This window comes from Eleginops maclovinus, chromosome 4 (genome assembly GCF_036324505.1).
Source record: "Eleginops maclovinus isolate JMC-PN-2008 ecotype Puerto Natales chromosome 4, JC_Emac_rtc_rv5, whole genome shotgun sequence".
Taxonomy (NCBI): Eukaryota; Metazoa; Chordata; class Actinopteri; order Perciformes; family Eleginopidae; genus Eleginops; species Eleginops maclovinus.
Window position 1 is genome coordinate 29,151,346 of NC_086352.1, and position 15,615 is coordinate 29,166,960.

Below are 15,615 nucleotides of genomic sequence, written 5' to 3' on the forward strand. Positions count from 1 at the left end.
TTTCCAGAAAGCAGACATCACATTTATTTCAGAAGTACAAAACATGACAAAGGCCATCTTTAATGGGAAGTAACTAAAATATGAAAAAAAAACTATGTACATTAAAGGAAAACTTACACATCTATTCAGTGTGTTCAAACTAAGTGCTCACGTTGGCAAGGGGAGACATTTGGATATTCATTTTTCCCTCAATACTCATGTCTCATGTACTCTGAAAGATGTTTTGGTTTTGGAAGCCCTCTGTCAGAAGATCACTGTTACCGTGTAAAAAGCAAGAAAATGTGTGAGGGAGAGAAACCCCCAAAAAGCATAATGTGGCCCCTAAGGGATCCACTAATCAATGTTCAATGTCTAATCATCCATAAAGCCATCCCTTGTTGACTCTACTGAGACCTAATTTCTCTCCAGCTGAAGCTAATATGAAGCTTCATGAGTCGGAGTTTAACCGAAGTGGGAATCTTGCACCTTGTTTAAGTACAGTATCCTGTTTGCTGTATCTTTCACAGCTTGAATGGAGCGCAGTTAAAGATTACAGCAACAGATACCTCTCTCAAAGTACATGTGAGGGTTGTATTGGGACTAACTTGAACAAATCTTTAAAATTGTTGCAGGAGAGTTTTCCACATTTCCTCTGGGGTCCCTGTGATCGTTCTGTTTCACAACAGTGTTGAAATGTTTCATGGCGTGAAAGACAAAAACTGACCAATGAATCCAGGGTTTGGGTATTCAAAACCTTTTTGAATCCCTCTGGAAAAAGTGTAGACTTCAAGCTAAATATAATGAAAGACTCTGGTCATGATAAACTGCAGTATAAGAAAGGTTTTTCACACCCCAAGATGTGTTGCATGTAAGATGCGTTGCTCAGCATCTCCTGCAAAACTTCCAAGTGTTATCACTGACCGTTATGTTTTGCTGACACGGTTGACTGTGTGGTGTCAGCATGAGGTAGAGGAACCATTGAAGACCTAAAGAGAAGAAATCAGACAAGGTAACAGTCCAAGTATTTCAAATCACAAGTCTCCAAGTGTAATGAGCTTTCGTCCATATTTCCACCCCAGAGTTACGATTCCTCTTTGTTCACTCCTCATATTTTGAGGAGATTAGTCTCAGTAACATTGTTTTAACATTTTAACTCAGAAGATGAAATCCATCCAACTCAAATATCAGTGAAAACTCAGAGTGAAGGTCCAATGTTCTCACACGGACTTTTAAAAAGTCCTAAAAGTCATACTAAGCCAAGCCCGCTTTCTCTTCATCACATTCTGACTCTTTGAAGAACCTGAAGTCTGAGGGAACTGCATTTCCGCTGTTTAAAAAAAGATATAGAAGACTTTGAAACATGCTTTTTTAAGGCCTTGTAGTGTCTAATGTGGAAGCCCAGATCTGACCCTGGATCAGCCTCTGGTTCTCGGCGTCCTCTCTCAGGACCCCAAGCCTCCGTCTTCCATCATCCGGGGCACGATGATGCTGTCCTTCGCCTGCAGGAGTCTCACCAGACACGGCGTGGTGAACTTGAAGGGCAGCGGCCCCCGGCTGAGGCGGCTAGGGACCGAGGAGTGCGAATCGGTGGATGAGGAGACAGCGCTGTCCTGGGTCGCTCCCTGGCTGCAGCGTGCAGGTGGAGGGGAGCTGGAGGCCGAGGCGGGCTGGCTGAGGGTGGATTCAAGAGTCTTCAGGGGACAGATGGGCGACATGTGGAGCCATTTGAGGCGGGTGGAGGAGTCTGAGGAGCAGAACGACACCGGGGAGTGCGGGGGAGGGGAGGCGCTGCTTTGATGCTGTTGAAGAGAAACATCCAATGTCAAAATAAAGAAATAATTTACTTAACTTTTATAATATTTACCAACAACCCATCTCCAAAATTATTTAATTAATTTAAAACTCTGTTTTACTCAATTAAATAACTATTATCAATATAAGTTATCCAACTCATTTTTTTTTTAATTACTCAATTAAAGAACTATTATTACATTATTTTTAAAAAGTCGTTTAACTCAGTTAAACAACTTTTAACTTTTGATAAAATAAAAAGTTTCAACTCACACAACACAACTTGTTATGTATATTTTCTGTAAACAATTAATCGATATTAAGTTTAGTTTAGAGGCCAAATTCAAAACATTGTATTCTACAGATTTCACAAAGGTTCCTTTGGTTGTTTCTAAAAACCATTATCTTTTAAGTTGAAAATATCCCAAACTGAGGACTTTTTGTCGGCTTGAGTGAGTTCAGATGGTTTTGCTGGTTTATAAAACGTCGATGATCACATTCTTGTGTGAGAGGCCGCTCTGGTTTTCCCCTCATTATCTGACTTCTACTCTACTTATGAAACGGTTCAATCATCGCCAGTAAAAATAAATCCAAACCTGGCTTCCAGGATTCTGTCTCTGAATCTGACTCTGTTCTCACCATCAGAGCCACGGGAACAGATCCATGATCCACAAACGGCATATCATATAACATATGATTACTTCAGATTGCTATACCGATTATACTCTTAATTAATCAAATTTAACAATAAAGCATAGCAACGTTTTCAATTCTGAGATATATTTAGTTTACTGTCACAATCTTTACATTTCAGAAGCTGGGATTTCGACGATCAGAATAAACTTTGGAAACACGTCGAACAATATTTAACATGTTTACCTTTTGCTTTTTTGCCGGAGTGCAGTGGTCTGTGTGCGTCAGGTCCGGTCTGATGTGAGGGAACCAACTGTGCAGCATTTCTTCTATCTTCAGTACAATGCTGTGGAAGCGTCCACTACAGGGGAGAGAGAAAACACACAGGTTGGTTTCCAGCGTTTTCACATCTGCACATTTTTGACATTGATCTGGTTACACGATGAGAGATGCTGCAACATGCCACAACGACAAGACAGAAGACTCATTGCTAACTAGTAAAACAGGTCTAAAATACTTGTGGTGCATATTAAATTATTCAACATTGGAGTTAAACAAATGCACACAATGTGTTTTGAGGAAAGGACTTTTGTTTGTTTAAAAGTAAAAGAGCACTGTAAGGAAAGAAGTCACTTTTTTTAGTGTTATTACGGCCCTGTTAGATCATTTGACTTTTTACTATTTAATTCAAATAAGTAAAAGTACAGATAAATAATCTTCATTCATTATATTAATTAATCATTTTGTTTAAACTCAGTGTTTTGTGTGCATCGCTGGCAATAAAGATGAATACACTAATATTATTCGTATGAAAATGTAGAATTTGTTTCCAGAACTCTGAAAAAACTGAAACATTGACTTTAAAGAAATGAATTACGTCAACAGATTTCACACAACTGTATTACGTTAGTTGAAAGCCATAATGTTAAGTAAGTTAAATATTAGGTTCAACTTAATATTATTGCTTTCAACTGACCTAAAACGGTTATGTGACATTTAATTAAAGTAAACATGTCAGTTCTTTCAGTGAAGTGGCTGCAACGCAATGAAATAACTCATTTTAATAGATTTATTCACAATAGTTTCTAATAAATACTTAACTATTATTAGATCTAATAAAAAGCATTAGTTTGTTTTACTAATTCCAAAAGCCAACATTTATTGATAGAATCAAAATGCATAACATTTTAAGGAGAAATAGTCAGCTTCAATCCATAGTTGTTGATGTTTAGCCTTTCAAAATGTAATATAGAATATCTGTGTTAGGCGCTGATGATTTATATTGAGTTAATCGAAAACCTGGATTGGATAAAAAAAAAATGTAATCTTAGGAACCATTTCATTCAAATTGAGGATTTTTGGTTAAAGGATTCAAACATGTTTTATGCTGATGACATCATAAAATATGAAGTCAGGCACACAACGCTTCACTCAAAAACCTTATAAAAGCCACAAATGTAAACAAATATGAACCTCATTTTAAGAAGAAGAAGAAGAAGATTCAACTTTTATTGTCATTGCACAGAGTACAAGTACTAGGACAACGAAATGCGGTCTCTGCATTTGACCCATCCTAGTGTTAGGAGCAGTGGGCTGCCATTTTGTACGGCGCCCGGGGAGCAGTGTAGGTAACCAGTGTCTTGCTCAGGGACACCACGGTGGCACTAGGTCTTTCGGGGACTTGAACTGGTGACCTTCCAGTTCCCAGGCCAACCCCCTATGGACTTCGCCACCACCGCACAAGTCTCTGCATTTGACCCATCCTAGTGTTAGGAGCAGTGGGCTGCCATTATGTACGGCGCCCGGGGAGCAGTGTGCCACCACCGCCCCTTCACTCAAAAACCTTATAAAAGCCACAAATGTAAACAAATATGAACCTCATTTTAAGCACTGAACAACGTGTACTATTTCAGAAGTGGGACAGATATGAAATAGAAAAATAATTATGAATAAAGTTATCTGTAGGAGGAAGTTAGGCTGAATACTTGAGTAAATGTACTTAGAGAGGTTCCTTGCACCCTGAATGTGACATTTGAGGAGTTTTCAGCCGCAGATTACACAGTCAGAGCCGCCCTGCAGCTCAGATGGCTTACGGATGTCTCGCCAATGGCCATTACATAAGCCTATAAAGCCTGTGCCAACACATGGCTGCACCTGATTGGTGGACAACATGAAACAGCACAAAGACTGAATAAATAAAAAGCCTGCGTGGGGAGAGGGGGGAGACAGGGGGGAGGAGGGGTGTACGGACGACTGATCCGAGTGTATCTGCATTCCTCTCCGTCTGTGACGCTATCTGACGGCCACATACGAGCATCACATGACGCGTAGGAGGAGTGGAGCATGTTCAAGTCCACATGAGAAATGTGACCACACACACACTCACGCTGCAGCACACACGTGGCAGCAGGAGAAGGACCTCGTTCCATTCACTGGCTAAAAATAGCGCAGTAAGCCCCAGAGTCAGGCCCCGCCCACCGCTCACAGCCACGACAGCATCACACACACACACACACACACACACACACACACACACACACACACACACACACAGTCTCTCAGACATCACACTGTAAACTTAAATAACATAAATAAACGTGAGATCAACGAAAGGTCGTAACTTATGGAATGTTAGAGCTGCACCTAATTATGCTTTTCATGAATCTGTCTGCCAATGATTTCCATGATTAACTGTTTGTCAAATGTCCATTGTTAAAATCCTAACGTCTCTTTTTTTCTTCCAACCACCAGGCCAGAAATCAAACAGGTATGACAGGTGAGTCCTCATTCAGCCTACCTTTACGGATACAGTTGGGATAGACTCAATAATAGAAACAGCGCTCTGTTCAAAGTCATTCCGAACGAACTGCCTCCTGCAGAATGATGACAGTTGAATTAAAGCAGTTTCAACAAAATGAAGATTTTTAACTGTCATTAAGGGGAGGTTTTTTGCAGAAATGTAGCTTTAGACAATATTAATTTAAAATTTGTGTTTCTAATAAAATGTCAGTATTTTAAAGTATTTCACATGTTTCACATTCAGAGCTAAAAGTGAGCTATTTATAGGCCAACATTGATAAGAAAGAATCTGAATATTGCTAACTGACGGATGTGGATGTTTTTGTACTATTTATCATATAACATCATTCATAAGACACGGTAATACTGAAAAGCAGAAAGAAAATGTGTTCCTTATTTGAAATGTTACTGCGTTTATCCAACAAATGTATGATAATTATGTCATTACGTAACAAATAATAATTATGTAACATTCCCATTTCCTTTCTCACAAAAACACTCAAACTTAGAAGCAACTAAAAAAATCCTGAATGAAAGCTGCAGGTATTTTGAGTTAATGTATATTTCTCTAAATATCTCTGCCTCTGTTCATTAATTCTGCCAAATGTGAGACATTGAAGCCAAAAAAAACCTTGAGCGGTGTCTGATGCAACGCAGGACGTCCAGTATGTGTGTTGAATGTGACATAATTGGGACAGATTTGAAGCCACTGCAGCGCTCTACATGTGGCCCGGCTCAGTCTGAACAGAGATGTTCATTTCCCCGTACACATGTGACATTTACTGCACCACAACAAAACTATAAAAATGTTCAGTGTGTTGTTGTTAAAGAAAATAGTTCCATTCAAAGCTTATAAATACCATGATTATAAACACCACACTTTTTAATCATATTCTTCTTTTTAATTATTATTGTGTTCTCTCCCATTATGACTGTGTTTGTCTTTAAGTATGGTATTCCTGTCATGCTATATTTTTTCCTTATTATTTCTTGTTGGATGTTCTGTTTGTCTTCTATGTTGGAAAAGAGATACATGATTTCCACCCCAAAGAAGTCTGTACTATTGCCTACACTTGTATGCTTCTTCTCAATACAAATATTTGAAAGATAAATACCACACTTCTACGTGCATTCAAAACCCTGCAGGTAAATACAGATCATACTTCATAATACAGTATAGGACAAATTGCAATAAATCAGGCAGGGGCCTCTTTATATTTGTTTTTTTCTCCATAATTCTCGCTGAAAGTGTGTTCTGTGTTCTACTCATGTTCTCCCATGATTGTCAAACAAACCTCCTGCTGCTCATTGTACTTTTTATTTTAGAAACACTCCACCCGTCCGGCTTCAGAGACTGATACAAGTCCTTCAAGCTGAGAGTGATGCCAGCTGGAGCCGAGCTCACAAAACAAATGTGTAGTCAGTGTGTTTAAGTAATACCTCATGTCTGTGACGTGACTGGAGGTCGTTCAAAGTCCAGTCTATGTCTTTCACATTAATTACGTCAAAGTTTTATGTTAAAAAATGTTGTTTACAGCTCAGTAAACACTCTTTTGGCTCCAGGGTTATTATTCATGTTTTAGTTTGTTTTAGAAGTGGTTTATTTTATGGAGCAACAATCAATACTAATGACTTTAAAAACAAAACAGCCTATCATACAAAGGCATACAAACCTGGATTTATTCCTCTCATTCTCGGTTCTGTCAACGCTTAAAAGTGTCTACATTATGTCTGATATTAAAATATAGTATAATACAAACTAAAAACACATTGAATCATTATGTTTTTCCAGGAAACCTAACCAGTGGTTTGACATACCTAGAAAAGCAAATGTGAACCTGTACTGCAAGTTTTTGAAAGTCTGTAATGTTACGTTTTAAGGAAAGAGTTTAATAGCAACGCCAAATAATCAAAGTCAATATATTAAACCTTAACTGTTTCAAGTTTTTATGCTTAGTACTTATTTTATTTGAAAATGTTGTTTTTTATGCAATCAACAATAATGAATAATCTTTGGGTGAAACATTTTTGGCTTGCTATTTTTATTAATAAGTCTCTTTTATAAGAAAGCATGGACACCTTTCCTTATTTTAAGGTAATGGAGTTTGTTTAGGTTTCTTAAAGAAAGTTAAATATTATTTTGAGCGACACATTTTCACAAGAGGTTACGCTTCTTTAGCTTCTGTATTTTGAGATCTTTCCTGTTCAAATGTTGTTTCCTGGCACTGAAAGGTACAAGAGGGATTCAAATCAAATACAGTTGCACTTGATTGGTCTACTGAAACACTGTCTTTTTTTTTAAAGAAGCTACCGAGGACTGTTGTAGAGTGATGATGGAGAGATGTAATGATATTAATGGTTTGTTCTTGCTTACATAAACATGTATTTTATTAAATAGGTGTGAAATATGACACAGGATGTGAACTCAAAGGGTCAAAAAGGCATGGTTCATCTCGACTTCAAATGAGGTTTGTATTATTAGCAGCTAGTAAAAAAACAAACAACAGTAGCTCCATCATTTTAACTTAACCTTTCAGTCCTATAACTTCAGCTATGCAAGAACTGTACAATAGTGCATACAGCTGTCAAAACTGAACGTGCTGAAGGTTTTCTGAAGGTAGAGCCATGTAGTCAATAGTAACCACTGACCAAAACCTGTTTTAGGTCAGAATTGTTGGTGGCATTTCTCATCCATCTTTCTAAAACTATATTTGAAATAAAAAGGCACATTTGTCGTGTATTAAATAAAAAGACAGACTTGGATCAATCCTGCTAACTCACCACACGTGAAAAAGGTGACATGTTGAAAACCCAACCGTGTCCCCAAAGAGATTTTTTTTAAATACTAACATATAAACTACGCATTCTGATACACTCTGAGAAGAAAATAAATAAATCTATTATTACCCGACATATTTAATAACTTTCAATGCCAACTTTGTTCTGACAGCTGAACCTGCTGCTCCTCACAGAGAGAAGAGAGAGAGGCTGTGTGAATGACTTTACATTGTGGAGAATTCTAAACACAGACAGCATACACATTTCTTTCATTATGTGTATGACTGAATCCCATCAGCCCTCTAATGCGTCTGACCACTGTGGATAACACAAATGAATACTATTTCCTACGCTGATCAGGTCGGGAAAAAACAATGAATAAAAGGAAGTGCAGATGGAACATTTGCTATAAAGCTGTCATTGAAACTGCTGAAGTATTTTCAAGATATTTACCCCATGTCTGGATTCTGAAGGACCCCCATTATTCTTTGGATCCGGTCCATGGCCACGCTCTCCTGGAAACGGCTGAAACCTGTGGGACAAAAACAGAGACATGATGAGGAGGAGAGGAGGATGCATGTGGCCTGACCACTATGACTCAAACCACCTTTTCTATTATGACCTCCTCTGTGTCGTCCTCAGCTCTGTTCGCTGAAGCTTTGACGACTAGACTGAAAGCTAGTTAGTGGACCCTGAGTACTGATTTTTAATACATTCAACGTCCCCAGAGGATAAATCGTAAGGACTTTGTTAAGCCTCTGAGATTTCCTCTAACAGCACCATGATGTTGTGTTTTTGAGTGAAAATGTCTCAACGACTCTATGACATATGGTTTCATGTACATAAATATCAGTATTCGACTCTTACATCTTGAATTTGAAAAGAACATTTTGTTCTTCCTGTCAGACCTGATGGAAAGTGGTGGGCCTTTCTTTAGTCATGCCTGTGACTTTGAATAAGTATTAAAAACATATTTATTTAATAAATAAAGAGTGGACTGGAGTGTGTTGCATATTAAGAAAGCATTTAATTGCAATATTTTAAGCTGATGACTCCTAGTGGGATTCATGTATTCTGGTCATCACGTGCTACAGACTATCTCATGCTAGAGACTATTTTATTGCTCTTTTCTGGCACAGCATACAGGAAAGAGAGCAAACAGCAGCTCTTAAATCATACTTCACTTAAATTGTGAGGCTACAGAGCGTCTTTGATCCGGTCTTTCATCTCTGCAGCACTTTCCGTTTAAAAGGATGCTAAATGACTCGCGAGGCCTTTGATCCTTTCTTTACTTTGTTCTGCAGCTGTAATATCCAGTCTTTTATTGTGGACATTCAGTTTGAATTATTTCCACGTGCAAAATACTATTTTTTAATTAAAGGAGTATAATTTCATTTAGCATCGGAAGCTTTGCATAACTTCTGAATCACTTTGTAATGAACGCTATATCTTAAGTAGGTATTTGATTACAATCAAATGTAGATTTATATATTAACAAACCTTCAGTTATCATACAAAGGTGCTGACTCCACTGGGAATTATAAAGGATTGAGGAGTAATTACATCCAAGTAACATGGCGTTATACATCAGTACTGTATTTACAACTAAAAGGAGATATCAGGGGCTTCGATAACAAGTGATGAATTCTGTTCTTTACATCACAAAAAGTAATACAAATAAAAAAAGGGAGACACTCTTATTGGATTTTATGTTTTGTTTAGCTAAACTCTGATTTGAGCTAAATGCTAACGCTTAGATTTAGCATTTGTGAACTAACCTAATCATGTATATTGCAATCAGTTGTGTTAGTGCTTGCACAAATTCATGTTTAGCACAGGAAACTCATTTTGTTGACTACTTGTTGAGATTTAGAATGAATGAGAATATTGGAATTACTGTAGGACATGGTTAGCCTAGTTTAGCATAAAGACTGGAAGCAGGGGGAAATGGCTGTTCTAGCTCTGGCCAGCTGTCCTAAGGTTTATTGGTTAATACTTCCTTCCTTTAATAAGTACAGAAACAGAGAGAGAAAAATAACATTTATATATTTTTTAAACATAACGTTATATGCAATGTGAGCGCTGCAGAAACAAAAAACTTTAAATATATCTAATCTAAATGTGACGTCACCACAGCAGTAAATCTTTTCTCTGTTGGCACATGTGTGGGTCTTATTCGGAAGAACATCCAGTGAAATGGTTTATAATCACCTCAGTTTTACGTCAACCATCCTCACATGATCTATCTATCTTTGGCAGTGTGATCTGCACACATCGTGTCCATTCATGAACCTGCAGAGCACTCCTGTTGAAAGCTGGGATTAGACACTTACGTTCAGAGTACCTGCCTGATCTCAGGCCCTGCAGGATGGACGACAAAGGTTGGATGTAGCACTGCAGCTCGGCGCACTGTGTGGAACAGATAAGTGAGTTAGCATTCATGCTATCAGTGCACTATTAGAAAGTGCTTTCTAATAGCTAATAGCAGCGCACTGCTTATTGCTTTCCTATAATAAATCATGTAATCGCCAAGACCTAAGTTAATTTATAGAGTAGTGTGTCTGTGTGCGGCATAACATGTACAGTTTATATGAATATATATAATATAATAAAAATGTTTCTTCACTTGCTCATTTTGTGAAACGCTCATTGATTTACGGGTAAGTGGCTGATAACCCATTTACGAGCGCTCCAGTTTGATGCCATTAGTCCAGTTTTAACACAGAAGGTAAATGTCCACAGGCGCTTTAATAAGAGGCTGCCTTTAACAGCTGGCAGATGCTAATGGAGAAAGTGATAGCAATCGACAGCTTCACACGTGGCTCGCCAAGCCGTGCGTCGCCTTCAGACGGATACAGGACACCCAGCATCACGGGACTGCCATGAAAACTGGCACCATCAGATCCTCTTACACTGTTTGATATCACCAGGTTGGCATTCGATGCCTCGCTGCAGCTACTCTGTCATCTGGAGCTGTAGTTTACTTTTAGGTTGCACATACTTTCCCATGGCAGCTTCCCAGTGCTTTTTACATTTCTGTTATTGATTTCTAGTAACACATTTTTGACATACAGGCAGACAGCTTCATATGGCCTTCAGCAGTAAACTGCAATTGAAGAATCCTCTTTTAGCTGCATTGCATTATGGTGTTTCTGCTACTGTGATTCAAGACAGTTATCTGTCTCTTTTCTGTCTTTGTGAAACAATATGTGGACGCACCTGTTTTATTCTAAGCCTATGGGCTGTTTTCTATGGCTTAACTTACACTCTCGCCTCCCAAAAATTACATTTTCATACCAGAAAAAAAAAAATAGACTTAAGATTTAGGTTTATAACCTATTTGAGAGCGTGACATTTCATATTGTGTTATGTTTGGGAAAGAACGTCACCCGTATGAAATGTGCTCCTGATCCTTCTTTTCAAATCATTCTGCTGAGACTACACTTATTACTGCTTCAGTGGATTTGGGGTCATCTCACGCTCATTTACAGGTTTTAATTTGATATTGTCTCTCTACTGTGACATGTTTACATGCTTTAATGTTCGAAAATGTTTTTTATTTTTTCTCATACTGCCTGTACCTATTTGGCCCCTCTGTCTGAAACCAGAGCCCAGTGTGCTCTGATTGGCTGGCAGGTTCTGTTGATCGGTCAACCAACCACTTAGAGATGTCCCTCCCCTTAGCCTTTCAGGTACGATGTGTTGGAGTGCTAGCCAATTGAAACGTTACCTAGTGATGTCACTATGTTACGAAAAATTCAAAGGTGGCGTTTGAGGCGGGGGACGGCGGAAAAATCCCCAAGAGGTCATTTTGCAATTTTAGTCTTTGCAGACCATTTACATGCACAAAACCCATAGAACACACTACAGCTCCTTCACCTTTAAGTTGTGAATCATTTGTTGCAATTTCTTTTCAACTTCTAGTGGCATCTAAAATAATCTACATGTAAAATAATGCTACATTTGGTAACAGACAGAAAAAGCAGCTCAAGCAGCAGCCTGAAGCTCCAGAGAGACATGTTTTCTCCTGTTTGGTGTAGGAACTTCACTGGTCTCACAGACCATCCAACGCCTGTAAGATGAACTGGAACACCAACTGTGAGCCAGACGTCACCGGATCTCTAACATGACTGTTTGACTTCACTTGCTCTTATGTCTGGATGGGAGCAAATCCCTGCAGTGGGTTCAACATCTGGAGGAAAGTGACTAAATAAGATAGATTATTCAAGTACTTTTTTTTAACTCCCGGTAGCAATAATCTGGTTTATCCGAAATGCAAACTTGGAGATTTGATGCATCATGGACTTATATTTGTATGTAATTAAGATAAACCTAGAGGCCAAATGACAGCTTTAGAGAGGCTATCACTCTTTTATCCTGAGAGTCAGACCGAAAAGACTAAAACTAAAAAGAAACACTTTCTGGGAGATATCTGAAGTCTGACTGAGTTTTTTAAAGGAATACAGTTACACTACTGAGGAAAACCAAAGGAACAACATATATAGACTGTGTTAAATACATTTGCACAAAAACAGTATTCATTAAATCTCACCTTCTGCGAGAATAGTTCATTTTCTGCGTCTGTTTGAGTCTTTTCACAGAGTCCCTCCACATGAGCGCTGTGCACTCTCTTCCTGGTGTAATGATGATTTGACCCCGCTGAGAGCTGCTCACACACAGAAGTTAATCCCTGAACTGGACTGAGCGTCGGAGTCTGCGAGGCGGTTGGAGTCTCAGCGTGGGTCCCACAGCTGCCTCCGTCTTTACAGTCACAGTAGCCGCTCCGCCTCCTGCCCTGCTGTGTCGCTCCACAGTGCATGCAGCTTGGAGGAGCTTTCCATGTGGATGAGGTTGATGATGGCGGTACAGGCGACTCCTCTGCTTGATGAGGACTTAATCTTGTTGGGCTGTCGTAGTCATCCTCATCGCTGGCGAGCCAGTCAATGGAGTAATCCGAGTCTGAGGTCGACATGTTGGAGATACAGGCTCATCCAGCCGTAAGCATCACGCATCTGCCGGGTAAAGACATCGTATTGTAAACTGCACATCAAAATAAATATCTTAAAGTGTGTCAAGTGTTTCTGTGGAGCAGTTTGGTAATACTGAACATTATAACCTCTTAATCACACTCAATTTGGTCGACAGATTGTATTTTAAACTCAAGTTTAGATCCCAAACTTGACACTAAATATGTCGGACTTGATCTTTTAGGTAAATGTGTGTAAAATGAGGCACCAGACCTCGATTATTTGCATTGGATGTGTTTGTGCAGCAATTAAACATTGAATTTGTGCATGAATATAGCACATAGCTTTAAAACAGACCTAGAACAAGACATAAATCATAATGCCAAAAAAACTGTTACAAGATGATTTGAACAACACTACAGCTACCTTTATGTGAAATAACAGGATAAAAGATTTTTGTTTAAGAGGTTTGTCCTCAGAAATGGTCCAATCAATGCCAACATTGCTATTATTGCTTAGTGAGATAACATTTCTGGGAGTATTTTTACTTAAATTCTGTACAACCAAACAGGATACACAAATAAACTGTAATAATAGGGGAAAGTGTTGTAATTTTATAATGAATATACAAAATAAACAAATAAAACTTGTTTATTTAAAGACACTTAACTCCCTCACGTCATTACACATAAGATTAAGAAATGAAAGACGTAAACCTTTTCTTTTCGTCTACAAATATTTTAAATAATTGGTTATGTCATTTATCAAGCCAAATGCCAGATATTCACTTGATTGTCAAATGTCTTTAATTCTTTTTTAAAAAATAATTATACATTTGAATGAAATAGCTTTGCTTTCAGACGGATTGTTTAAAAATGACAGCTAACTCTGTGAGAGGAATCATTTCCTAGAATTGAAGATTAGGAAAAAAAGATTATCCGAAAGGTAATGTAAATTAACAGTTTCAAGTTGCAGATCTACAAAAACACAGAATAAATTAACAAAACTCAGGGATTCTGTATTTTTCAGTAGAATTATAATAATCCATGCAGAACTGAAGAAGGTCTTAAACAATACATTTACACTAGAGCTAACTCTAACAGATATTGATTTCGATCATTTTAATAATTTTCATGGATCATTTAGTCTTTTTTGAATATAAGAAAAAAGCAGAATTTAAAATCCCTAAATATTTTATTTACTCTTTGAAAACCAGCAAATATGTTACTTCATCAAACTTAAATATGACAAAGATTTGTTTTAATGGTTTCAGAATTAGCAGACACATTTTAATCACGTCATTGAGAAGTTAAATTATAGAAGATGTTCTTTTTTTACATTGTTGGTTGGCTTGACAAAAAGTACACGTTGTTGTTTTTGTGGGAGACTGCCCTCTGTATTTTTCGATCCTAGCTACGGCCCTGGTCCAGTACGTTCCCAGTATAGCCCGTACTGTACATGTGCCGGAGTCCTGCAGACATTACAGCACAGCCCCCTGAAATGACTGAATATTCAGGCCAGGAGATTAAATAACCCTCCTCTGCCTTTTCAAATGGGCAGGTCGTCCACCATTATGTAAGAAAAAACATCCAAACACATGGACCTGTTTCCCCTCGCCTGTCAATTCACATGCTCACACGCTGCTGATACAAGTGATTTTCTCAACTTCGCTTAAAAAAACAACACATGCCACAGTCATACCCAGAAAAAAACATTAATGTATCACCAAATTACGTTTAAATCATGCCGTAATGAATACAATGTTATACACAATAACCTGTTCTGTGTCGTTATCACGGTGCATAGCTGCATTTCAACCCCAAAACATCTCCTCTAAAATCCAGCGTTTAATGCTAGCAATCCCTCCTCTATTTTTAGTCATTACATACTAAAATGAAATAAATACAGGTGAGTTAAGAATGAAGGCGGTAAGGTGTGTGTGTAGTGTAGCGTGTGACAGAGAGAGAGCAGCAGACCGTCCCTTACCAGAAGTGAACCGTGTGTTTCCCGTTCGGCGCGGTGAGTTGAGGGCACGCGGCAGACAGCAGAGTATGTGCGGACGCGCTGACGGACGGAGCCGACTGATGAAGATGGAGTGAAACCATGAAAGCAGGAGTCCCATCCAGCCCGTGCAGCCTCTCCCTGGGCAACGTGTCGGAGAGAGGCGGGGCACTACCCTCTCCTCTCTCCGCCGAGCTGGAACTCCGCACCGCCCCCCTCTCTCTCTCTCTCTCTCTCTCTCTCTCTCTCTCTCTCTCTCTCTCTCTCTGTCTCTCACTGTCTCTCACTGTCTCTCACCCTCTCTCCCAATCTCTCTCCAACACACACACACACACACACACACACACACACACACACACACACACACACACACACACACACACACACACACACACTGTGGAAAAATAAATAAAACTGTTGGGAACACACGTGATCATGTCGTAACGAAACAATGTAACGTCACCGCCCGTGGTCCTTCAATTAAACTCTCCCATTGGATCAGAGTCGCACTGCAGCACGTGAGCGCAGGAGTTAATTAATGCTGCGTTAAAGGGCAACTTGGAAAGAAAAACTGAAAAACAAAAAGTTCAAATGTTATAGCCTACACTACTGTATATTGGTGACACAATCACAATACAAATATGTATGGCCAAAATTAACGGATAGA

The 15,615-nt window shown here is 38.8% G+C and overlaps 1 protein-coding gene across 1 annotated transcript; it reads right to left on the bottom strand.

Annotated features, from left to right (window-relative positions):
• On the bottom strand, positions 1-15,237 carry LOC134862913 (circadian-associated transcriptional repressor-like). Its single transcript, XM_063881047.1, has 6 exons — positions 14,934-15,237; positions 12,533-12,992; positions 10,314-10,389; positions 8,434-8,512; positions 2,650-2,764; positions 1-1,778 (listed from the first exon to the last, which is right to left on the bottom strand). Exons 2-6 carry the CDS (start codon positions 12,950-12,952, stop codon positions 1,422-1,424), a joined length of 1,047 nt encoding a protein of 348 aa, XP_063737117.1. The 5' UTR covers positions 12,953-12,992; positions 14,934-15,237; the 3' UTR covers positions 1-1,421.
• Between the last annotated feature and the right edge of the window lie 378 nt (positions 15,238-15,615).

Coding starts and splice junctions, on each gene's coding strand:
- LOC134862913 (XM_063881047.1), bottom strand. CDS start 12,952: ATGTCGACCTCAGACTCGGATTACTCCATTGACTGGCTCGCCAGCGAT. Junction 10,390..12,532: donor ATGAACTATTCTCGCAGAAG/GTGAGATTTAAT, acceptor TGTTCCACACAG/TGCGCCGAGCTGCAGTGCTA. Junction 8,513..10,313: donor ATCAGGCAGGTACTCTGAAC/GTAAGTGTCTAA, acceptor TTTGTCCCACAG/GTTTCAGCCGTTTCCAGGAG.